General features: G+C 38.1%; 2 protein-coding genes across 2 annotated transcripts in view; both read left to right on the top strand.

Moving 5' to 3' along the window:
* Positions 1 to 19732, top strand: part of KLHDC1 (kelch domain containing 1) — a 45545-nt gene extending 25813 nt beyond the window's left edge. The window contains exons 7-13 of the mRNA XM_007446503.1: positions 2196 to 2279; positions 2753 to 2811; positions 5727 to 5839; positions 7555 to 7627; positions 11886 to 11970; positions 13635 to 13687; positions 18206 to 19732. Coding sequence (XP_007446565.1) covers positions 2196 to 2279; positions 2753 to 2811; positions 5727 to 5839; positions 7555 to 7627; positions 11886 to 11970; positions 13635 to 13687; positions 18206 to 18392 — 654 coding nt within the window. The 3' untranslated portion in view covers positions 18393 to 19732. The remainder of the gene's footprint in view (positions 1 to 2195; positions 2280 to 2752; positions 2812 to 5726; positions 5840 to 7554; positions 7628 to 11885; positions 11971 to 13634; positions 13688 to 18205) is intronic.
* A 5581-nt stretch (positions 19733 to 25313) lies between these two features.
* The window catches only part of KLHDC2 (kelch domain containing 2), a 12957-nt gene continuing 12839 nt past the window's right edge, over positions 25314 to 25431 (top strand). Inside the window, exon 1 of the mRNA XM_007446502.1 lies at positions 25314 to 25431. This exon is cut by the window's right edge and continues 326 nt beyond it. The gene's annotated coding sequence lies outside the window, so the exon portion shown is untranslated.

The following is a 25431-nucleotide window of genomic DNA, read 5'->3' as shown; positions in this document are numbered from 1 at the left end:
CACTCTTTCAGTTAGTGTTTAACAGTATTTTCACTGTGATTTCTCTGATTATTTCTTCAAATAAGTTCTTACATTGTTTATATTATATCTGAAGGTTTTTCTGATGTGGTTGCAGCTAGAATTTGTTCCCTTTATTTTTTAGAGACATTCTTAAATTAATTAATTGTTCCTAAATATCTGCAGCAAAAGGAAAGGTAACATGGTAGAGTGTTAGAGTTATTGCTGTTGAAGCTGAAGAAACTGGTTGAAAAGAACTGTGTACTTTTAGATAAGCCATATAATGTCATCTGTTAAATGGAAAGTTGAAAGTGTTTTCCTACATGGGACTTATAACCCTATGAGAACAGTAGAATATAATGGTCTTTGGGTTATTTTCAATATTTCAAATGACCTAATAAGCACTGTGCATTATTTATGCAGTTAGCCACACAGGCTAATGCAAATGCCATTACTTTGTTTTTGTTTGGACTGGTATGAACTCGGTTTATTCAGAAGCTTTGGTTGGATATTAAATGTATTTCATAAATAAAAAAGGAGAAAGTCAATATTTATTTCATAATGAATGTGTATATAGTAGAAGAATTTTTCCAGAATTTCAGATCAGGGATGGGACAATAAAACTTTTGTTTTGTTGGAAGTGTTGGGAACTGCAACACAAATGGTTCTCTCTCATTTATGGTTCTCTCTCATTTATTTAAGTGTTATATAGGTAATATCTGAATTATTTCTTACCATGTTGACCTCATAATTATTCAAGTAAAAAATTCTAGGAGGTTATGATATTGGATGTAGTGCTTAAATTTCCTGTGCCCACATTCGGTAGCCAATGAGCTGAAAATGTTGGGTTCTTTCAGAACTTGGAATTAAATACATACACAGAAGTACCCACCATGAACACATGGAAATTATGCAGAAAATTCTTCCTTCAAATCTTATTTGTTAATCTACCCATTACACCCTCTCTTTTCCCACCAACCCCAAACTTCTCTGAAGAAAAGGTCTGCTATATTTATTCAAAGTAAAGTATAAAGAAGTATTATCAGTTAATGTGAAGAGTTTTAGTAAGAGATAAACACTGGCTTAAGCCAAGAGTGAAGTTCTTATTGTGGAATTTGAAGCATCAAGAGTTTTGTGGGGGCAGATTGATTTTTTTTAAGTCTCTGAGATCATCACACAGTGTACTGCTCACTCATATTAATATTAACTCTGTGTGTGTGTGTCTCTGTGTGTGTGTATGAGTGAGAGAGAGAGAGGAAGAGAGAAGAGAGAGGAAAAGGGAGGAAAAGAGGGGGTGGGATGGGCAAGGGAGAGAAAGAAAATGTTTTTAAATATTTATATTTTAAGCTAAAATTTATGTGAAATTTTTTTTCTTTTTTTATACATTTATTTATTTATTTTGGCTGTGTTGGGTCTTCCTTGCTGTGTGCGGGTTTCCTCTAGTTGGGGCGAGCGGGGGCTACTCTTCGTTGCAGTGCACAGGCTCCTCATTGTGGTCTTCTCATTGCGGTGGCTTCTCTTGTTGTGGAGCACGGGCTCTAGGCGCCCGGGCTCAGTAGTTGTGGCGCATGGGCTTAGTTGCTCCACGGCATGTGGGATTTTCCCGGACCAGGGCTTGAACCCATGTCCCCTGCACTGGCAGGCGGATTCCCAACCACTGCACCACCAGGGAAGTCCCTATGTGAAATCTTATTTTGCCAAATAGTGTCAGGCATTTAAGAAAAACACTTTAAAAAGTAAAGATCAGGGACTTCCCTGTTGGTCCAGTGGTTAAGAATCTGCCTTCTAATGAAGGGGACGTGGGTTCAATCCCTGGTTTGCTGTGGGGCAGCTAAGCCCTCGCACCACAACTACTGAGCCCACATGCCTCAACTAGAGAGCCCGTGCACCGCAATGAAAGATGCTGCAACTAAGACCCAACACAGCCAAAAAAATAATAATAATAATTAAAAAAATAATAAATCAGTCAATATTGTAAAAAAAAGGAAAAATCAGGGTGAATAAATGTAATTCCTTAAGAGTAGTATTTGTCTATAATTATTACTATTGAGAACGAACTTTTGCATTAAGGTTTTGAATTAAGTTACATAGGTAATGGTAACTTAGCAGTCAAGTATTTCTCATACTGAGCGTAGGAATGTGACTTCATTATAGATGTTTCAAGCCTTTGCTCTCCATTTTCTGATCTCTGCTTGCAGGGTGGTGTTCCACCACAGCCACGAGCCGCGCATACGTGTGCAGTTCTCGGAAATAAGGGCTATATCTTTGGCGGACGAGTTTTGGTTAGTGTTTTTTATGAAAATGGTCTTTAATCTTTGATGCTTCTTACAAAAATTGATCCTTTGATTTTGTGGAATAGCTGAACATTCAAATAGTCTAGAGATTAAAATGTCATTCAATAATAACTTTTTAAAATCTATTCCCTAAACGGACCATACATGAGTAATCACAGGTGATTATAAATCATATTTTAATGAGGGAGAATCCTTCACTTCAGTAATTTATCAGAAAAGTTTAATTTCTTATTATCTAAATCTTGTTAGTTTAAACTCATCTTTTCCTTTCCCCCTTTACACATTAATTTGGTAGCTCTCTGCTAATTTTATTAATGCTTAGCATTGTTTCCCAATATATAAACTTCTGATGTTAAGTAAAGTAGAGTTAATCCATTTTTAATCTGAATTTATTTTAAAACCAAAATTTTAGCCCATGAAATATGTAAAACACTGACCAATTTCATACACTTTTATTTTAGCAAACTAGGATGAATGATTTGCACTATCTAAACTTAGATACCTGGACCTGGTCTGGAAGGTAAGTTCGAAATTTAAGTATGTTTTAATCTGTAGGCATTTTTGTGTGTGTGTGTGGTGTGTGTGTGTGTGTGTGTGTGTCTGCCTGCACAGACGTGTGCACACATGCATGGTATAACCCAAACTTGGATCTGTAAAACTGAACTGATATTTTCTTCCCCTTCAGATTTTTTGCTTAAGCAAGGAATATATAGATTTCAATATAGAGTTCGTTCTTTAACTAGACTATATAAAACATGAGAACACTAGCAGTTGAAAACTGATTATGTAAAAGTACTGGTTTTACACTACATATTCTTGAGGACTGGTCAGTAGAACAAATGAAGTTTTAATGGGGTCACCACAGGTCAACAGATAACCGAGTGAGTCAAAGTCTGATTTTATTGCTCATAATATATATTTAGCAATAGAATAGATATATTTAGCTATCAATTCAGCTGTTCATGTAATGAGTTGGAATCAGACCTATATATTATGCCAAAGTATAAATACTATTAAAAATAAAACCTCAAAAGTGCTAGAAGAAAATATAGCAGATTATCTTTAAAATCTTGGCATGGAAAAAGCTTTTATAAAGATGATATAAACCCAAAATTCATAAATTAAAAGACTGATTGATAAGACCATTTAAGAATTAAATATTTCTGTGTAGAAATATATACCACAAAAAGTTAAAAAGCAAATTGGAAAATGCAAACAAAAAACAAACTAGAAGTAATATTTACAGTATTTCTAACCAAAAGGGCTAAGATTCATAAGAACTCAGAAAATCAGTAAGAAAAAGACAAACAGGCCAATAAAAGTGAACAAAGAACATGAATGAGCAACTCATAGAAGAAATACAAATATGCAGAAATTATTTTTAAAAGATGTCCAACTTCATAAATTATTAAAGAAATTGAAATAAAAATAATAGTTTTCACTTACCGGATAAAAATAATTACAAATGATCAGTTTGTGCTAGGTTGTAACACAATTAGTGGGAGTTTAAATTGTATAATTTTCTGGAAGGTAGTCTGGTAATATGTTTAAAATATAAAATGGAATTTCTACTTTGATCCAGAATTTCTCCTAAGACAAAAATTGGACAAGTGTTTATATGTGTGTGCATATATGTATGTGTGTGTGCACACACAACAAAGATGTTTATTGCAACGTTATTTATAAAAGCAAAAACATGACATCAACCCTCACGTCCGTAAGTGGGTGTTGTTTAAATCATGGTGCATTTGCCCAATGAGCTGCTGTACTTCCGTTACCAAAGGACAATATGCTTCATGGAAATATTCTGAAACAAATTAGTGGAATGAAAAAAATTGAACAGAGTATATGATCCTATTTGTATATTTTTAGTAAATGTCTTTATATGTGCATTAAAGTTAGGAAAGATATATACCAAATTATTAATGTTTCTTATTGCTGGAGGACAGGATTATAGGAGAACTGTCCCTTTTAAAAACTATTTTTGTGGTTGTTGAATGTTTTGTAACCCAGATGTTTTTTATAGTTAACAAAAACAGTAAAAATATTTCCATTTTGGAAAAAATAAATTACATCTTCTACCAACGGCCCATGTTATTCTGGAGCATTCCGGAATGTTGGAGAATGGTGTGACCTCACCTCCTAAATTAGTTAAAGTTTTGTGCTTATGGTTTTGTTTTGTTTTGTTTGGCTGCACCACGTGGCATGTGGGATCTTAGTTCCCCGACCAGGGATCAAACCCATGCCCACTGCAGTGGAAGCATGGAGTCTTAACCACTAGATGGCCAGAGAAGTCCCTGTGCTTATGTTTTTATTTCTGTTTTTATTTTAAGAATATGACAGTGTTTTTTTGAAATCTTTAGAGGTTTATCCTGGATCTGGAGTGGCTTGCATACTTTTATTGTGAAGTTAGAGTAGCATTTTCAGGAAATTCTACAATAAATAGACCAAAGTAAACAGCAACAGCAACAACAAAATCCCATAATATCCTTAAGGAAGTCAGCTGAAAATACAAAATTAAATGTGAAACAACAGTAAAAAATGACAGACATGAAAATATTTATGTTAAAAACCTGAGGAAGCTTTACTGATTAACTAACAGTGAAGCCAAATCCAGCCTGACACCAAATTAAATCTCGGAGACAGAGTTTTGGGTGAAGTAAAAAAGAATAGCTTTATTGCTTTGCTAGGCAAAGGGAGCCACAGCAAGCTAATGCCCTCAAAACTGTGTGTCCCAACCAGGGGGAGCCTGTAAGGAGTCTTATAGTCCAGGGGCGGGGTTGCTGATAAGGATCAGAGTACGTGCAGGGCCCACATTCCTTCAATCCAGAGGTCATCTGGCGGCTGGTGGTGATGGGCAAACTGTGACCTTCTCTGGAATGAAACATGCTTCATCATGTAGTTAACATCTTGCATTTGGTGGGGGTTTCAGTTCAGCAGAAGAGCTCAAAGATATTATGTGTATCCCTTGAGGCAGAACCAGGACCCTGCCCAAAGGCTGCACTATTGTTTCTTGACTGCTCCTCCCCTGTGTCTGCATCCTCTCCCTTCCCTGATTAGCAGCTGTTTGAACCTACCCTTTGGAACTCAGGGAAGGGGACACAGAAAGGCTTTTGTGCCCAGGAGCCCCACCGGGTCCAGCTTGGTTTCAATAGGAATGATGCTCAGTATGCATTGTGAATAACTGGGAATTGACTTTTAAATTTTCAGTCTGTGTTCTGGCCAAGTGGGATAGACATTAAATGGAAAGAAATTGTGTAAATTCTTCAAGAATTTAAGAATGTTTTTAAAATATTCTTGCAGGTGGGATTAGTAGAATCAAAATTTTTTATACTAGGGAGGGCAGTTTTTTCTTTTGAGATCTGAGATGATCAGAAAACTTTTGTTTTGACTAACACAGTACCTAGATTCTTCTATTTTTTTCCCTCACCACAGGATTCCAATTAATGGAGAAAACCCCAAACATCGGTCATGGCATACTTTAACACCAATAGCTGATGATACGCTTTTCCTATTTGGTGGACTAAGTGCAGACAATATTCCATTAAGTAAGTTGATTAAAGTTTAACCTATAGTTAACATTTTATTCTTTTTTTTACTTGATTGTATTTGATACTTAAGGTATTTTTACTTTTCTGATTTTCTGGTTTACCTTTATCCCCAACTATGTGGTTGCATCATGAATTAGAAGTAGAAGGCCCCTTTCCTTCCGTACCCTTGCCTGTCTAAGTTCTCCTGTTTCCTAGTATAGGGAAAGGAAGAGTGGTTGAACCTAGAGCAATTAAAGACCCTTTCAACTATAGTATTTCTGATTTTGTGTCTTCCTAATTTTTGATCCAGATGCTTATACTATAGGCTAGAATGGGGATTAGAAGAGGAATGTTTCCCAGGAAGCTCTAGAAATACAAGGTGGGAAGGCCAGTTGCTTCTCTTTTTGTTCCAGAACTATAAAGGAAAGTGCTTAGCTAGAGTTTTTTGACTCCTGTTACTGCTCATCCCAATGGCTGTGACTTTTGTAATACAGTTTTTCTTTCACTAGTATAATTGTGGCACCAAGAAAGACAAGTGACCAAGAATATCCACTTAGTTTGACAAGTGTCTTGTAATTTAACGCAGAAGTTTTCTATGGCTAGAGACATTTTTCTTAAGAAACTTTATATACCATTAAAACCATTTATATAATTTTATATAGGATCGAAAAACAACTATTTGTTTTTCAACAAAAATTTATTGAGCATCAACTGTGTATCTGGCAGTCTTCTGGCCAAGAAATGCCAGATGCTGGTTGGAGGAACAGCAGTTCCTCTAGGGGATGTTAGTTACTGTAGATTATTATACTTCTCTAATTTGTGGGGTGTTTAATTAAAAAGGATTTGGAATCTAATTTAAAAACTAACATCTGGCTTCCATGGTGGCGCAGTGGTTGAGAGTCTGCCTACCGATGCGGGGGACACGGGTTCCCACATGCCGTGGAGCAGCTGGGTCTGTGAGCCATGGCCACTGAGCCTAAGCGTCCAGAGCCTGTGCTCCGCAATGGGAGAGGCCACAGCAGTGAGAGGCCCGCGTGCTGCAAAAAAAAAAAAACTAACATCTATACATCTTAAATATATACAGTATTGTATTGTATGTCAATTATATCTCAATAAAACTGGAAGAAAAAAAATCCTAAAATCTATCCATTTCACTAAGAGTTGTTTAATATCGTATCTTCATGAGCTCTACTGTTTCAAATTCCTATTTGCTTTTTTTCTTCATTGAACTATGTAGAATTAAATGTCCTAACTCCTAGTCTAGTCAGTTTCCTCCCTCAAAGATTCAGCTGAAGAAATGGTCATATGGATATCAGATGATACCAAGAAATTACTTTTAGTTTTGTTGACTGTGACGGTGGCATTGTGGTTAAATGATAATAACATGGTGGCTGTGTAAAAAATGTCCAGTTTTTTTTAGTGATGCTCACTGAAATATGTTTGGAGAAAATGTTAAGAGCTAGGATTTGTTTTAGAAGAATTCAGCAACAAGAATAACAAAAAGAGATAAATGGAGCACATATGGTAAAATCTTAGTAGTTGTTGAATCTGGGTTATGTGAAGGTTCATTGTCATGTTCACTTGACTTTCGTACATGTTTGAGAATTTTTATGATAAAATATGCACATGCACAAAAAATAGTCATATAAATGTAGCATGATAAATTTGGGGAAAAAATTAAAATTTTATCCCAAATACCTAATCTTAATTTCTGAACTGTCATAATATTGCAGGTGATGGTTGGATTCATAATGTCTTAACAAATTGTTGGAAACAGCTTACACATTTACCTAAAACAAAACCCAGGTAAGTCTAGAAGTTGACAAATAAGTAAAATAGTTAAGAATTTTAAAGTATTAAATGTAGCACTGAATTTATAGTGTTTGCCGTTAAAACCAGAAGCCATCAGAAAGGATATCTTTCAGATAAGCATGATGTTACCCAAATAATTTAACTATAATTCTAATTATATCTGATTGTAGAAAGGAGCTATTCAGTTTCTATCCGTATTTGTATATTTGAAAATTTTATTCTTTTAGGTAAATGTATAATCTTGCCTGATAAATGTGAAAAGGTTAAGAAATTGAAAGTATGATATAATGTTAATATTTTTGATAAGTAGACAAGAATGGGGTTGGCTTTAGTAGTAGTTATTTGGGTTTGGAAGCGATTTAGAGCAATTTAATGGGGAAATTTCTTTCATGTTGATCAAGTAGATGACAGATTATTATTTTTCTTTATTAACTGTACGATGTATTCATTAATGTAAATTTCTTAAAAAAGGAAACAGTTGTTCGTGGTATATTATAGAGTAAAAAACTGTAGAAAATATACTATTATTAGACTGCAAAGAAAATCACATTCGTACTGTATTTTTTCTTATTTGACTGAATAGTATGATATGTATTCATAGGAGATTCAAATTCAGTACCTTATAATCATTATGGTTAGTAATTCTTTTTCATGCCATGTATTTCAGAATTTTTTTTACTATAGATTATTTATATTAATGTGAAGTCAGTCAATGATATATTAATGCATAAGTTAATGATATGCATTTCAGACATTTAATAACAAGTAACTTACTTGAGAAAAAGGCCTGAAAATATTTATATGTAAATATATATATATATATATCATTGTGTATATCTATATTAATATGCACAATACATTTAGAGTTCATCATAACTACATGTGTGTCATAACTACATTCTTATATTTTCATGTATAAAAATTCAGTGGAATGTATTATTTTAGCAATTCTGGATCTTTTGAAATATATTGTTTAAAGAGTTTTATATTAAATTCAGGAGCCCAGTGTTCTAGTCCTTGTACCACTTAGCTTTTTGGCTTTGGGAAAGTCACTTAAAGAAACTGAGCATCAATTTCTTCATTGTGAAATGAGGGAGTTGGACTAGATGAGCTCTTAGTTCTCTTCCAGTTGTTTGATTGTGTGAATGAATTAATTATAGACCAAAGTGGTAGTAAGAATATGTTTAATTTTCAATTGCTCCTATTTTATATTTCAATCCTTAATGAGTAACCAGAGCCATAGAACTATTATCAGTAATATATAGTTAGAACTGAGCTATGTAAAGCGATTTCTTTGAATTCAGCTAATGTGTCATGTGAATCATATGTTTTATTAGAATGTTTAGGTAATAAGTTTAGAGCAGCGGTGAGAGGACATAAGCTGTCTGTAGAAAAAACATCAGGCTGCAAGCTAGATGTCACCAAAATCAAGGCAGGAAAGTCTTTCCAGTGTTCCTTGATGATGGAAGTCCAGGCCAGTGTTTCCTAACCTAAGGCAGATAAGACAGAGGCAGATCTATCTTCAGGTATGAGGTGAGGAGAACAGGTGGGATACAGTTTAGTGTAAGGAGAACATATATATGTGTATATATACTAATTTTTTTATGAAGGTAAGAATTTACTTAGCATCTAAATGTATATTGTGAAAACCTTTCCAAGTTATAATTTGAAATGTAAGCTGTCCAATTCTCCTCTTGTAATTCTGTGGAAAGTTTCTTAACTTTGGTACTATTGACATTTTGGACTAAATTATTCTTTGCTGTTAGGGGTATCCTGTGCATGTGTAGAAGCATTTCTGGCCTTTACCCAGTAGATGCCAGTAGTACTGTGCCCACTCCCCCCGCCCTCCCCCAACACACACCTGGAATTGTGACAATCAGAAATATCTCCAGATATTGTCAAATGTCCCCCTGGGGGCAAAATCGTCCCTGGTTGAGAACCACCGTCCTACAGTGTAACACTCTCTTCTCCAGGTGTCATCTGAGATAAAACTGTGCTTGGGTGAATAGCCATCTATGTAGCCATATCTGATCGCCTATATAGGTGGCTATCAGCAAGGTCCCTTTTCTGTGTGTCTGTAAAAGATGTCCCATAAGGTGTTGATATATAGAGCCTTAGGCATTGTTGGATTCATGAGTATTTCCAAGGTTACACATGGCTTTCTGTCCTGGAAATTAAGCTGTTCCTTCCTATGAGGGGATTTGTTATACTCGATCTCCTTCCCTCAGTCCCTCCTCCAATCCCCATCCCCAACCCCACAGCATAATCTGAGTGTTGCTTGGTCTTGAAACGAGAAGTCTTTCTCTCAGAGCCTTAAAAACAGGCTCAAAATCCCCAGGAAGTGTTCCAAATACCACCCAAATTGGCTCTGTTACCCTCTCTGTTCAGCACCTTTCAACACTTATGTGCTTATTTTATAATCTCCTAACTCACATTTGAAGACAAATTGCTCTATATACTACTTTAATTGTTTGATGTAATTTGTCTCCTAACTCCCTAAGAAGACTATATATAAGGTCCTTAAGGTCAAAAATGGCCCCAGTGGTGTAAAGCCGACTGTGCCTATCAACTCCATGTTCAATGATATCACATTGGCCATGGTGCAAATCAGCAAATGCTACAAACTAGGGCTTTTCTTTTTTTTGGTTTTGCTTTTCCTGGAGAGCGGTTGTTAACTGTTTACCAGCACACCACTGGAATTTGGGTAATCTAATTTTATATTCTTAAAAATGCTTAATAGGGTGTTCTGCATCCAGCAGGTGCTCAAAAACTTCTGATTAACAAAGCAAACACAAAATACTAGCATAATTTACTCAGTGATTAAATAAACAAATTATTTCATAAAGAAGCAGAGCATCTAATGCTGTTTTGGAAATGGTCTGATAGCTCATATCCATCTCTAATTTCACATTATTTACCAAAAATAATGTTATAGCTTTATAAAATTTAATGTTTCTGTGGGTCTAACTGAGAAAAAAGTACACATAAATTTCTCAATTTTAGAAAATTAATTATAAGTTTTACAGAATCATTGCTTTGACTCTGAGAGTACTTGATTACTTTTTTTTTTGGCCGCACTGTGCAGCATGTGGGATCTTAGTTCCCCGAACCCATGCCCCCTGCATTGGGAGTGTGGAGTCTTAACCACTGGACTGCCAGGGAAGTCCCACTGTTTTTTCTTTTCTTTTTTTTTTTTTTGCTCACGGGCCCAGCCGCTCCACGGCATGTGAGATCTTCCCGGACCAGGGCACGAACCTGTGTCCCCTGCATCGGCAGGCGGACTCTCAACCACTGCGCCACCAGGGAAGCCCCCATTTTTCTTAATAGACCAAATTGATGAAGCATCGGATGCCCCAAACAATTACATATTATCATGTCTTTTATTACCCCATAACTTATTTTCAGTACATTTATCCTTTTAATTTCCACAAATGCAAACAATTGGCTTTTGCACAATTTGTTAAAATAGGTTTCTCAAACAATCATGACACATTCAAGGACAAATGCCCTTGGGACCCAGAATAGGACTGAGTCATTAGAAATTTTGTTTGTGAAATAGTCTGCCCAATTCTCCAACTTGTATGTTAGAACATAAATTGACACAGATCTTCATAAATTTTTGGCTGAGAAAAGTGGCAGAGATGCTTCCTGATCAAGCAATGTCCATGGTTAAAAACAATAAATATTTGAAAAATATTATTTATCAGCTATAAGTAGCTGGAAGAGATTAGAGACAGAGAAATAAGGAACGTGTGTGGTATTCTGTACCTAGGGTGATAAGTAGTGTGACAGTATTAATGTAAAGAGAATGACCAATTGGATTTGTCTAGTGGTGGGGACCAGAGAACAGGGAAGGAAGTCAAAATGATGAGAACAGCACCATGGCAGATAGCAATAAGAAAACTGTTTCTGCAATAGGCTGATCAGTTCTTTTTTAAATTGTTTTATATCATGATAATATCTATGAGATAAAGAGGTTAGAAAAAGGTCGGAGGATATAATAAGAAAGTTATTGGGAAGCGTCTCTTTCATCGAAACAATGTGATTTAATGAACCCTAGAATCTAATTCTCTAATAATTCTAGAGAAATCTTTAAAATCTAACCGCTTTGAGGTTATGACAAAGGCTCAAGTTCAGTCGTACCCCTTTTGAAATAGATTAAATTTTAGAGTATGCAATTTAAAATTGGTTTATATGTAATGTACAGTTTCTTCCTTGATAGTATTTCACTGTTTATAATTTTCAATCATAGGTTATGGCACACAGCCTGTTTGGGAAAAGAAAATGAAATAATGGTATTTGGTGGGAGCAAAGATGATTTACTTTCCTTGGATACAGTAAGAAAATTTCAATTCTAAATATTTCCTCTGAGTAATTGTGTTATTCAAACTAAATGGCTGTTCAAAAAGATTGTTGATACTCCCACATTGAAAAATATGGAAGGGCATGAAATGTTACACTGTTGTAAGATTAATCTTCAGAATGAGTGGCTTTTGTGAAGCACTGCAGGATATCTGGGGTTTACAAATCAAAATAGGTCTATTAACTTCATTAGTTAAATTATTAAGAAGAGCTTCTAAAGGATGACTCTTCGTTTCTCTTTGACCCTTCCTGTAGTCCCGAGTGTTGATAATTTTATTGAATTAAAATATTTGTACACAATATTTGGTGCATATAAAGAATATATATAAAGAATATGTAAACTACTAAGTATAATAATAAGTACTTGTGAAATTTGCTACCTAACTTGATAACTAGAACATTATCAATGCTAGCTTCTCCCTTCAAGAAAACTACTTTAGAATGTTTAAAGTGTATTTTTTAAATTTTATGTGCCTTTTGCCACTGCTTCACCCCTGTTTTACATTTGAGTTTAAAGCATTCTAATTTTAAAATCTGATAAAACTAAAGTGAAAGGAATAAACGAGTAGCATTTGGAAAGTATTGTTCTTCCACTCCTTGCACCTTGGGAAATTCAGAGAGATGGCCACACTTACATTCTGTACATGATGGGCCAGGAGCTCAGGATTGCTCGCTCTGGTTTGCATAGGACACTTGGGAATGGCAGGCGCTGAGCCGTCAGGGATGGGCTACAATGAGACAGAGCCCACCAGAGGGCTCCCAGTGCCCTTTCACCTCTTCAGGCGTAGTTATCTCCAGAGTTGTTCCTATGGAGTGGTGAACCCTGAGATAAGGTGGCTTTTCTCCAGGGAATTTGGTTTATTTTAAGGTTCTGAGGCCTCCAACTTAAATGTTATGTGTAGTGAAAGTTTTAGAACTTTCTTTGGCTGAGAATTCAGTGCTTCAATAAAAGATTAAAACCACAGCTTTACTTAAAAAGCAACTTTTGTGGTTTGTCTTCTTTTTCTTGGCACTAGAAATCTTTATTTAGGATACAAAGTTTATCATTAAAATATGAATTCTGATTAAAATCATGATCATAAATTATGAAATTCTAAAGACCTATTTGAAAGTATTAGAAAAATTTTCTGCTGACTCCTCCACATTAACTTTTAGATGAGAGAGTCATTATTCAAAAAATTCTTCTGGATCTGTGATTTGCAAATTAGGAATTCCCAGAGAATCTGTCACCTGGAAAAGGGGGACAGAATAAAGAGATTTTAAAATGAGTCATTTGGAAGAAAAAAGTTCTGCTTAAAAACCAAAAAACTTGAAAACCACTACTGTTCTCATTTTGAAACCACTGTCTTAAAGGGAAAACATGTTTCTGATTTTAAAATTTGCAGCTATATAGGCTGTGGTTAGGTAGAAGTTTGGTCACTGAAAAAATGGTAACCACATATCTAAAGTTTGTGTAGCTAGCAGGTATGTGTATATTTGTGTGTGTGTGTGTGTGTGTGTGTGTGTATGTGTGTGTGAATAGTTAGAGATTTATTTGCTGCTTTACATTTCTTTTACATTTATAAAATAAAATATTCAATTATTAATGTATTTTATTTTTATCAAAAGTCTTGATAACTCCTTTTTTTGTGTTGATTAGGGTCATTGTAATGATTTATTGATCTTTCAAACACAGCCTTATTCACTACTCAGGTAAGAAAATTCATTACTTTAAAACATATATGTTATTAATGTATGATAATTTCTTTCTTCTTCCTTTTTGGGAAACGTTATAATATTTTTCAGGTAGATTATTACTTGAATTTAAGTTTACATCTTCCTAAGAGTATAATAAAATTTGTAATGATGAACCATATACCAATGTGATTTTTAAAAATTAAAATATAGAGTATAGGGCTTCCCTGGTGGCGCAGTGGTTGAGAGTCCCCCTGCCGATGCAGGGGACATGGGTTCATGCCCTGGTCCGGGAAGATCCCACATGCCACGGAACGGCTGGGCCCGTGAGCCATGGCCGCTGAGCCTGCGCTCCGCAGCAGGAGAGGCCACAGCAGTGAGAGACACGCGTATCGCAAAAAAAAAAAAAAAAACCAGTTTAAACTGGAAAAAAAAAGGCTATATATATATATATATATATATATATATATATATAGAGAGAGAGAGAGAGAGAGAGAGAGAGAGAGAGAGAGAATATAGTCACATTTTTGTTTTGTTTGTAAAACTGAATTTAGTTCATGTAGGAATGTTAAACATACTGTAGTTCCTTGATTCTAGGCCTGACTTTTTTCATATTTTAACTTTTCTGAAATCAGAGTGTGTCTAGTAATAGACACACATATATATGAATTTAGTTTAGTAGAATTTCTTTTTTTAACCCCAAAGTTGTTATTAAATTGGTGGTATGACTTACAGTGTATTAGCTGGTATGCTTTTAATTTAAAAGGAATATATACAAAGTTTAGTGGGTGGATTGTGGAGCAAGCCCCTGTTTCTGCCTGTGAGAGTCAGGAGGAGGGATTTGAGTGAAGAAGTTGTCTAGTGAACACGTGTGGGTATTTTATGCAGCAGGGATAACAGGGGTGAAGGCATGGGACAGAGGGAGGGAGGGGGAGAGAGAGAGAGAGGAGCTCACATGCTCTGTGTCAAGGAGTGTGCTATAACTTCTAGACGTTCCACAGCTGAAACCACTTGAAAACCATAGCTCAAACTGGACATTCCTGAAGTCTTAGCCACTCCTTCTGTAACTGCTGTGGTTTCCAAACTTGTCTGGACATCAGAATCTCATGGGGAGCTTCAAGAAATATTGATGCCTGTGTTCCAGTTCTACAGACTGTGATTTGATTGGTCTGGGGTACGGTCTGTACTTTGGAATTTTTGAAAGTACCGAAGGTAATTCCATTGTGCAAAGTTTAGAAATAACTGGTGGAATGATTTATCCTGCCTTGTATTGTTAACTTAACTTTTGTTGTGAACATAACCACTTTCCTTAAGTAGATGACAAGTTCTTTATATGCAGGAATCAATAAATATAATATTTGGGTGCCTTGTATGGGAAGGCACTGTGCTGTGAAATGAAAAGCCATGACCTTTCCCTGAAATTGCTAAGAATATAGAAGGCAGGCTTTCAAACAACTACTATAGAAAAATAAAATTGCTTTAAGAGGAACATGTACAGAGTTCATAAGAATACTGGAGAAGGCCCTTGGTTAAGATAGCAAAGGTTAGGGAAGTCTTTGCAGAGGAAGAAGAGTCTGAGACAAGAATTTGCTGTGAACAAGCAGTGCAAAGGTGTTAGTGCAAGATATATATATCTTGCACCAACATGTATATATATATATATATATATAAGCATGGTGTGTTCTGGAAACTGAATTCTTGAGTATTCCTGGGACATAAGTATGAGGTGAGGAATTGTAAGAAATGAGGCTGGATGGGCTTCCCTGGTGGTGCAGTGGTTGGGAGTCCACCTGCAGATGCAGGGGACACGGGTTCGTGACCCGGTCCAGGAAGATTCCACATGCCGCGCAGCGGCTGGGCCCGTGAACCATGGCCGCTGAGCCTGCGCTCCGCAACAGGAGAGGCCACAACAGTGAGAGGCCCGCATACCGCAAAAAAGAAAAAAAAAAAGAAATGAGGCTGGATAAGAAATCAGAAACTGTATGTCATCTAGCACCTGTGTCTCTCATGCACAAGAGTTTACATTATCTTGTAGGAGGTCAGGAAGCATTGAAAAATTTGGAGCAGAGGAATAAGATGATCATATTATAAGTTATAAAATTTCTCTGGCAACAGCGTAGATGAGAAATTGGATAAGTGACTGTGTTAGGAAAGTTAGTAGAGACTGTTGCATTGATCAGGAACAAAGTGAGGGTCTGATTTAGAAAGTGGCAGTGGGGCTGGAGAAGGGAGGGAGGTAGAGAGATTTAGCAGGCTGAATGGACTTGGTAGTTGAATGGATGCTAAGGGAAAGAAGAGGGAAGAATTAGTGATAGAGTATGGAGAAGGCATTGGGTTTGCAGGTGGGATGGGGTAGAAATGATGAACTTGGTTTTGGGCATATTGAGCTTGAAGTGCTTGTGGGACTTGCAACAGAGCTTTCCATTAAACAGTCACTAACTAAATAAATGGGGCAAGGTCCAGGCTAGACATAAAGATTTAAGAATCGCTGGAGTATGAATGGGTATGGGTTAGCTCTGCCCAGGAAGAGTTTTGAGAGTAAGGGTGAAGCCAACGACTGAGCATTAAGACCTCATAACATTTGAAGAGAAGGTAGAGGACAGGGAGGCACAGGAGAGTGACCAGAGTTAGAAGTGAAGCAGGAGGTAACGGGAGCACAAAAGCTGAGCGAGGAGAGAACTGGAGATGGAGCATCTGCTTACTGTAAGGAGGTCGCGGAACATCTGGATTGACAAGTGCCGTGGAGTTTGGCAACACTAAGACGTTGGTAAGGTAAAGGGGGAAGCCAGGATGACTTCTGGGGACGAGCACCTCGAGCCGGGAAGGAGTGAGCATATTTGTTTCTGTGCTCAGGGAAGCAGCCATCGGGGACTGAGTTGTTGGAAACAGAATAAATGAATGTAGTAGGCTCTTGAGGAGGTCGATTTTAGCAAACAGGTAATAGAATTATCCCTTGACTGGAGGAAGGGATAATAATAATGGCGAAAGAAGGAAGTATAGCTATGAAAATAGATGAATTTCTTGGTTGGGGGCAGGGCACTGAGACGGTTTTGGCTGTTGGTAAGGTCGTCTGAGGAGGAGGAGAGGTAAGGATGTGAACTTAAGGAGGGCGATGAAGATGTGACATAGCCGCTGGGGTGACTGGGGGCGGAATGCTGCCGAGGGATGTGTAGCATCGTAGTGCCGAGCACTCAGGAGGGCTCAGTGGAGATGGAACAAAATCGATATGCAGTGGGCCACGTCTGCAGAAATGTGGTTTTCTCCAGCCGCACTAAGAAGCCAGGTTGCAAGCGCAGAAAGGAGATGGTTGAGTTTATCTGTGGTTGGAGTTCAGCCAGGATGGCATAACAGAGGGACAGTGATGAAGGAGATGAAACTTGCTGGCAGGAGAATGAAGTGCATGTGGACAGGAACGTGCACGTGGATGCACTATGAATTGCATGTGGACAGGCCAGATAGGAAAGAAAGTCACAGCCGGAGGGGTCTTATTATTTGGAGAACCGGGAAGAGTCAAAGGAGTAAAAGGGGTGTAAGAGTTAAAAAGATACAGGCTTATGGTCCAAGAGGAGGATATGGAAGTTTAAGATTTCAGAGGTGGAACTGTCCTGAGTAAGGTCATAAGAGTAAAAAGGGTTTCCCACACGGATGCTAAAATCAGTCAAGAGGTAAGACTGTGATGAGTCCAGGGCCAGAATCCTCAGCAATGGGGGAGAGTGAGCGGGAGGTTAACAGATGGCAACACCCGACCGCAAAATGATCGCAGCCTGGAAGCAGCAGTGAGGGGCGAGGAGAATACATACTAAAATACTGGCTCCTGACTGTGAAAACAGAGCTGAGGGGAAATTTGTCCTCTTTTCTCCAGAAGGCTGCACACAAAGCAATTTTCTTAGATTTCACTTAAAGCAAAGGCAGAAAGTCACAGGAAGCAGGGGTGTTTGTAGACACAGTTCCAAAAAGCAGAAAGGAGAGGTTTGGAAGGGGAGATAAGCAGTGATAGGGAAGATGAACCAGTATAGAAATGAGAGGAAGAGCAAAGACAGACTGCATGTGCCTGCCTTTGAGGCTGGGACTCAGGGTGGCTGTCAGTCAGACCGGTGTAGTCGTTTCTGGAGCGGGTACGGGGAGGGCCGGGTCACAGGGTATAAAATGGACAACAGGTGCTGCATCTTGGGGTGATGGAAGAAGAAGACAGCTCGCAGAGAGGAGTGAATTGTTATTGGGCTGGAAGGATGTGTGAAAAGGGGTCTGCTTCAGACTAACCTGCTTCAAAATTAAGTCTGAAGCTTTTTTACTTAAAGAACATTATGCATGGTAAGTTGTACCTGGATTTTGGTCAGATATGGTCCCCATGCTATAAAAATATACAATTACTGTGGTGCTCTGGAAAGAATATATATCCTGTCATGTTCCAACCAATACCAGGGGAGTACATAATCGTGTAAAATTTTTGTAGTTTTATTTTTTATATTACTTACCTATAAATATTTTATAAGTTCAGGTTCAAAAACTAATAACTCTGTTATGTTTTGTTTACAGGTCATGCCTTGACTGCATTGGTAAAAATGCTATAATTTTAGAAAGTCAGATATCTTTATTACCTCCTAAACTTCTCCAACAAGTACTCAAAAAAATAACATTTTGGACTGCAGTTAATCACCGAGAAGAACAAAGAGCCCAAAAAGAAGAAACAGAAAATAAGTATCAGTGGATCAGTAGCAATTAAGTTGTTATATACTCTATGTATTTAATATGTTTAAACATTTTAATCAGACTGTATATTTACCCCCCAGATTGGAGGCTTGATTTAGAAGACAAAATTTGAAACAAAAATTCTATGTTAAACTGATTGTATGGCATGAGATATATAGGAAGAAGATGTTAATGGCAGATTAATTTGTATTTATATTTGTAAATTAACGTAAATTAATTTCCTTATAAGCTGCAGAAAAAAAAATCCACTTTCTGAAAGTAAGTATACTTGTAAGAGACTTTAACTCACTGTGTCTTCTTTACTGGAAAGATTATACAAATTTGAGGAGAATAAGAAATTAACCCAAGGACTTTAGAGATTCCCCAACCTAAGGATAGATAGATATATAAAAACACCTCATGTCAACTTTCAGGAAGAATAGATTTTTCTCAAGTCACTTTAAAATTACATAAAGCTCCCCATTAAATGACTCAGTTATTTAAAGAACTTCTCCTTAAATAACTAATACAGCTGGCCAAAATGATAAAATAGGCAAGCACTGCTATGGGATTAAATATTGAACTCCTACCCTTTTAGCACTTATCTTATAAAGTGTTCTTCCTCACCTTTGAGTAGGGGAATAAATGTCTTCAACTGTTTTTCTGTTACCTCTGAGTTGTTAGTTTGTCCCATTTTATATGTATATAAAGACCATGTTTGAAAGTGTCTAAAGTGGAGATTTATTTGTCATACAAGCTTTGAAATATTGAGAGGCAGTACAGTTATTAACTTTAGAGACACTGAAGATACATTTTGCCTTGGGGGAATACTTCTAAAGTAACTTTCAGTGAATTATGAAATGGGATGATAACCTAGTAATTTGCCTTTCTAGAAACCCCTCGTTTTGGTCCACACCATTCTACAGAGTTGGTGCTCAAGACCCAGGATGTTCAAAATATGTTATCTTCCCATTTCTTTTCAGTATTAACTGCCTATAAAGAAATGGAACATGAATATTTATCTTTATGTTCTTTAAATAGTACTTTTGCCATGGTTAAGAAGTTGCTCACATATCACAGTTGTACCCATCCATTGAATTACTAATAACAAGGAATTACTAAGAATTTGGTATATAAAATTACTGTCTACCATACCACCATGCACGTTGACTCTGAAATTTCAAATGTTGGAGTAAATATATTTCTGTATTGAAGTGCATGTATAATTTATAATGAAAATTACAGTAGTTTATAGATCTCACTACATTGTAGAGATATTTTATATATATGTACTGTCTTTTAGACGTGTAAAGCTTCTATTTATGTATTGAAATATTTTGTGTTTACATTTTATTTATTATACAAACTATATAGAATTACTATTTTCCTAGTTTTGTTAGTGTGAACCAGTCATTAGAATTGATTGTGCAAACAATATTTCAGTGTAAGTTTTCATTTTTTCTTACTATTTTCAGGCTGAATAACAGATCTAGAAAGTGAATCTCATAGGTAATATGGGTCTTAGAAGTAATATTTTATTACTATGAACTTCAGTATTTGGCATTCTATAAGGAGAAAATATCAAAACGTATTAGACAGTGATAGATGACACTGAGTGGGATGAACACTTTTTAAAGTGGCTTCTGGGTTGTGTGAATGCCTTCTCTAGCCTCTTAGAGAAGCACTTCTGTTTTTAAATGGTTTACCTAAACACTAAAAGTTAGATTAACCCCCTCAAAACACACACTCTTCGTTTAGGCTTCAAGAGAATGAAAATCTATATATTATTTATGGCACAAAAAACTGGTGCTCTTCTTATTTGACTTAATATATTGTACTGCTTCAAAAAGTTATATGTCCTGAGGTAGCCCCATAGAAGGAGTGGCAGGGAATTCTAATCTGATCTTCAATTTCCCAAACTTGCCTTATAGCAGGGCTTCCCTGCTGTTAGGAGATGTAGAGATTCTGTGACCTGGCAAAGCCAGTTCTGAAGATCCCTAGTCAAGCAGTATTCATTCCTCACTTCTTAGCACTTATGGTTTACTATCAGCTTATGTGTTGTTGACCTGTGCCGTGTATAGGAACCCAAGGCAACATCAGCCTCATAACTTTCTCTCTGAACTCTCCCTTACGGGTTCTCTGTTTGAAAGATGACTCTAGAGGGTTGACTTTTTTTTTTCTTTTTTTTCAGGTGGTTCACAAAATAGGTTTCCAGTCTGATTCTCAAGGAAAAAGAATTTCTGGCCATCTTTATTATGTGTATCAGGATATTCTTCCAGTTGTCAGGAAGGATTCTTTTGAGGTATTACCATTTTTAGAATGATATAGTAAATGGCATATCAGAGTTAGTGTTCATTTTTTACAGATCGTATCTTTGCATAAGCACATTTTAAAAAATTACTAGCCTTTTGATAGAAGCTTAAAAATATTCTTTAGAACTTCATACTGTCAGCCCAGGAACAAAGTGATGTTTTCACCAATACATTATTTATATGTATGTATGTGTGAGAGAGAAATAAAATAAACTCACTAAGAATAATTTTCAGGGTAGTACAGAGTGTCTGAAAAATTAAAATTTTGATTTCAGAACACTTCACAGGAAAAGAAACAGTTTAAAGAAACAAATAGTACCCCATTCCCACTTTTTTTTGGTGCCTGTTTTTTCATTGTATTAATGTGATTCTATTGGAATTTCCAATTTGATGAAGTTATCACACGGTCCAGCATGTGGGTGCAGCAAGAACATTTTTTAAATCACCCAAGTAATGGACTGAATGTTTGTATCCCCACAAAATTCATATGTTGAACCCTTAATCCCCAATGTGATGGTTTTTGGAGGTGGTGTCTTTGGGAGGTAATTAGGTTTAGGTGAGGTCATGAAGGTGGGGACCCCATGATGGGATTAGTGTACTTATAAGAAGAAGAAGAGACCAGAGCTCTCCTTCTCTGTCCCTATCACATGAAGATGCAATGACAAGGCAGCCATCTGCAAGGCAGGAAGAGGGCCCTCATTAAGAACCAAGTCTGTCAGTACCTTGATCTTGGACTTCCCAGCCTCTAGAACTGTGAGAAATAAATGTCTGTTGTTTAAGCCATCCAGTCTATGGTATTTTTTTTTTTTTTTTTTTTTTTTGTGTTACGCAGGCCTCTTACTGTTGTGGCCTCTGCCGTAGCAGAGCACAGGCTCCGGACACGCAGGCCCAGCGGCCACGGCTCACGGGCCCAGCCACTTCGCAGCATGTGGGATCTTCCCTGACTGGGGCACGAACCCGTGTCCCCTGCATCGGCAGGAGGACTCTCAACCGCTGCGCCACCAGGGAAGCCCTAAGTCTATGGTATTTTGTTATAGCTGCCTGAGCTAAGACACATCTGAGGTCCACGGTTTACATTAGAGTTCAGTCTTGGTGGTGTACATTTTATGGGTTTAAACAAATGTGTAGTAACATGTATCTACCTTTATAGCAGCAGCCCCCAACCTTTTTGGCACCAGGGACCAGTTGGTTTCGTGGAAGACAATTTTTCCACAGATGGGGGGTGGTGGGGGATGGTTCAGGCAGTAATGTGAGCGATGGGGAGTGATGGGGGGCAGCAGATGAAGCTTCGCTCACTCACCAGCCACTCACCTCCTGCTGTGCAGACTGGTACCGGTCTGTGGCCCCGGGGGTTGGGGACCCCTGCTTTATGGTATCATACAGACTAGTTGCACTGCCTAAAAATCCTACATGCTCTGCCCATTCATTCCTCCCTCCCCACTAAACCTGGCAACCACGGATATTTTATTGTCTTCATAGTTTCGTCTTTTCCATAATGTTACACAGTTAGAATTACACAGAATGTACCCTTTTCAGATTGGCTTATTTCATTAGTAATATGCATTTAAGTTTCCTCCATGTCTTTTCATGGCTTGAAAAGATGGCTCATTTCTTTTCAGCACTGAATAATATTCTATTGTCTCAATGTACCACAGTAATTTTTTTACAATTTTCTATATAGACAATTGTGTGTCTATGATTTGTCATGAACAAAAGCGGTTTTATTTCTTCCTTCCCAACGTTTTGTTTCCTCTTCTTGTCTTACTGCATTAGCTAGGTCATCCAGTAGGATGTTGAAAAATTGTGGTGAGAGGGGATCCTTCCCTTGTTCCTGATCTTAGTAAGAAAGCCTCTAGTTTCACATCATTAAGGATAATATATATTTTTAAATTAATTTATTTATTTATTTTTGGCTGTTGTGTGTTCATTGCTGCACATGGGCTTTCTCTAGTTGCGGCAAGTGGGGGCTACTCTTAGTTGCAGTGCGTGAGCTTCTCATTGTGGTGGCTTCTCTTGTTGCAGACTGCAGGCTTCAGTAGTTGTGGCACGTGGGCTCAGTAGTTGTGGCTCGCAGGCTCTAGAGCGCAGGCTCAGTAGTTGTGGCTCACGGGCTTAGTTGCTCCACAGCATGTGGGATCTTCCCGGACCAGGGCTTGAACCTGTGTCCCCTGCATTGGCAGGCAGATTCTTAACCACTGCACCACCAGGGAAGCCCAAGGATAATATTAACTATAGGTTTTTTTGTAGATGTTCCTTATCAAGTTAAGGAAGTTCCTCTCTATTCCTAGTTTGCTGAGAGCTTTTTTTTTTGTTATCATGAATAGGTGTTGGATATTGTTAAATGCTTTTTCTTCATCTATTAATGTAATCATGTGATTTTTCTTCTTTAGCTTGTTGATACGGTGGATTACATTGGTTGATTTTTTAAAAATTAATTAATTTTTGGCTGCCTTGGGTCTTTGCTGCTGCGTGCGGGCTTTTCTCTAGTTGCGGTGAGCGGGGGCCACTCCTTGCCACGGTGCACAGGCTTCTCATTGCAGTGGCTTCTCTTGTTGTGGAGCACAGGCTCTAGGCATGCGAGCTTCAGTAGTTGGGGCACGTGGGCTCAGTAGTTGTGGCTTGCGGGCTCTAGAGCGCAGGCTCAGCAGTTGTGGTGCACAGGCTTAGCTGCTCTGTGACATGTGGGATCTTCCTGGACCAGGGCTCCAACCCATCTCCCCTGCATTGGCAGGCAGATTCCCAACCACTGCGCCACAAGGGAAGTCCCACACTGGTAGAGTTTTTCATGTTGAATCAGCCTTGTATACCTGGGATAAGTCCCACTTGGTTGTGGTATATAATTCTTTTTTAATTTTTTGGATTTGATTTGCTAATATTTTGTTGAGGGTTTTGGCATATATGTTCATGAGAGATTGGTCTGTTGTTTTCTTGTGATGTCTTTGTCTGGTTTTGGTATTAGGGTAATGCTGGTTTCAGAATGGGTTAGGAAGTATTCTCTCTGCTTCTGTCTTCTCAAAGAGATTGTAGATAATTTCTTCCTTAAATGTTTGTTAGAATTTATCCATGGACCCATCTGGGCCTGTTGCTTTCTGTTTTGGAAGGCTATTATTGATTCAATTTCTTTAATAGATACAAGCCTGTTCAGATTATCTATTTCTTCTTATATGAGTTTTGGCAGATTGTGTCTTTCAAGGAATTGGACCATTTCATCTAGTTTATCAAATATACAGGCATAGAGTTCTTCATAGTATTTCTTTATTATCTTTTTAATGTCCATGGGATCTATAGTGATGTCCCCTGTTTCATTTCTGATATTAGTAATTTGTGTCTTCTTTTTTTCTTAGTTAGCCTGGCTAGAGGTTTATTGATTTCATTATCTATTCAAAGGACCAGATTTTGGTTTTATTGCTTTTCTCTATTGATTTCCTGTTTTCAGTTTCATTGGTTTCTTTCATCATTTCATTATTTTTCTTCCTTATTTTGGATTTAATTCGTTCCTCTTTTTCTGGTTTCCTAAGATGTAAACTTAGGTGATTGATTTTAGATCTTTCTTCTTCTCTAATATATGCACTCACTACTATAAATTTCTCAGTACTGTTTTTACCCACCCCGCAAATTTTGATAAGTTGTAAAGACAGGGGCAGTGGCTAGGGAAGAAATTACATACTCCGAAAACTTTCGTGAGAAAAGCCTTTTGATGTTGTTGTTTGAAGTATTCCTTCTACATAATGGTCCCAGCGTGAAGATGGGGAAGGGAGAGGATAATAAAGCACACTCCTCTCACCAAATACATCCAAGTATACAGGCACCATTAGATTAGGGATTTAAGATGCAGTCTAGTCTAACCCCGTTTTACAGGTGAGAAATCAATTTTAGATTACAATGATTCTTAATTTTCTCTTGACCTAATTGAAAAGTATCATATTAAACGTAAGCGAAAACAGTATGTCTGTGAACAGGATTCATTTTCCTCCCTGAAGGCTTGGGTGCTGAAGGTTTCTGAGGCACTTTTTGAGCACAGTTTTCCAAACTGGGTGGAGGATGCAGCAGTAAATTAAGATTTCAGCTGAACCAGAAGACCTTACAGAGAGGAGATGTCGTCAACCGCTCTGCAGGCACAGTCGGGGTGGCACGCAATCCCAGAGATGCCACGCGCACCGAGCTGCACCTCCGCCGGGAAGCCGCCCAGCAATAGGGCTGGGACCACCTGGGAGAGAAGAGAAGCCACTCCCACCCTTTGTCCTCGGGAAGACAGGGCTCTGACTCTGGAGACCCTGAGACCAGAAACTTACTAGTTAAGCAATTTGCTACCCCTTTCCCGGCTGTGAACCCTTTGAGAACATCCCTCAGTCAAACAAGGCCTTCTTGGAAGAAACATTTTTTGCGAGAATCTGGCTAATTCAGCCTATCCCTGTAGTGAAGGGAGGCGCGGAGTGTGCGTGGAAGTGCCTCCAGCTTATGCGCCCAGACTTCGGCGGGCGAAGAAGAGGGCGGGGCGCCCCAGAACAGGGCCGTCCGGGAGAAGGCGGCGGGATGACCCGGCGCTGGGGGAGCTAAGCGTCGGCCGCGCTTCCGGAGCTGGGCGGGCGGCGTCAGCGGAACGGGCGGTTCCTGCCGCGGCGTAAACAAAGGCTGTCTGCGGCGAGAAGCGAGCTGGAGGTGGGGCGGAGGGGCTGGAAGCAGGTACCGGCCCGAGGCGGACCCCTGCCCGCCCTGCTCCCGGCTCTGCGTCCTCGCCGCCCCCCGCCCGCGACCCCCGCC

The sequence above is a fragment of the Lipotes vexillifer genome, unplaced genomic scaffold, assembly GCF_000442215.2.
Source record: "Lipotes vexillifer unplaced genomic scaffold, Lipotes_vexillifer_v1.1 scaffold1102, whole genome shotgun sequence".
Lineage (NCBI taxonomy): Eukaryota > Metazoa > Chordata > Mammalia > Artiodactyla > Lipotidae > Lipotes > Lipotes vexillifer.
The sequence above is the reverse complement of the archived record's forward strand: the minus strand, read 5'-3'. Positions and strand labels throughout refer to the sequence as shown.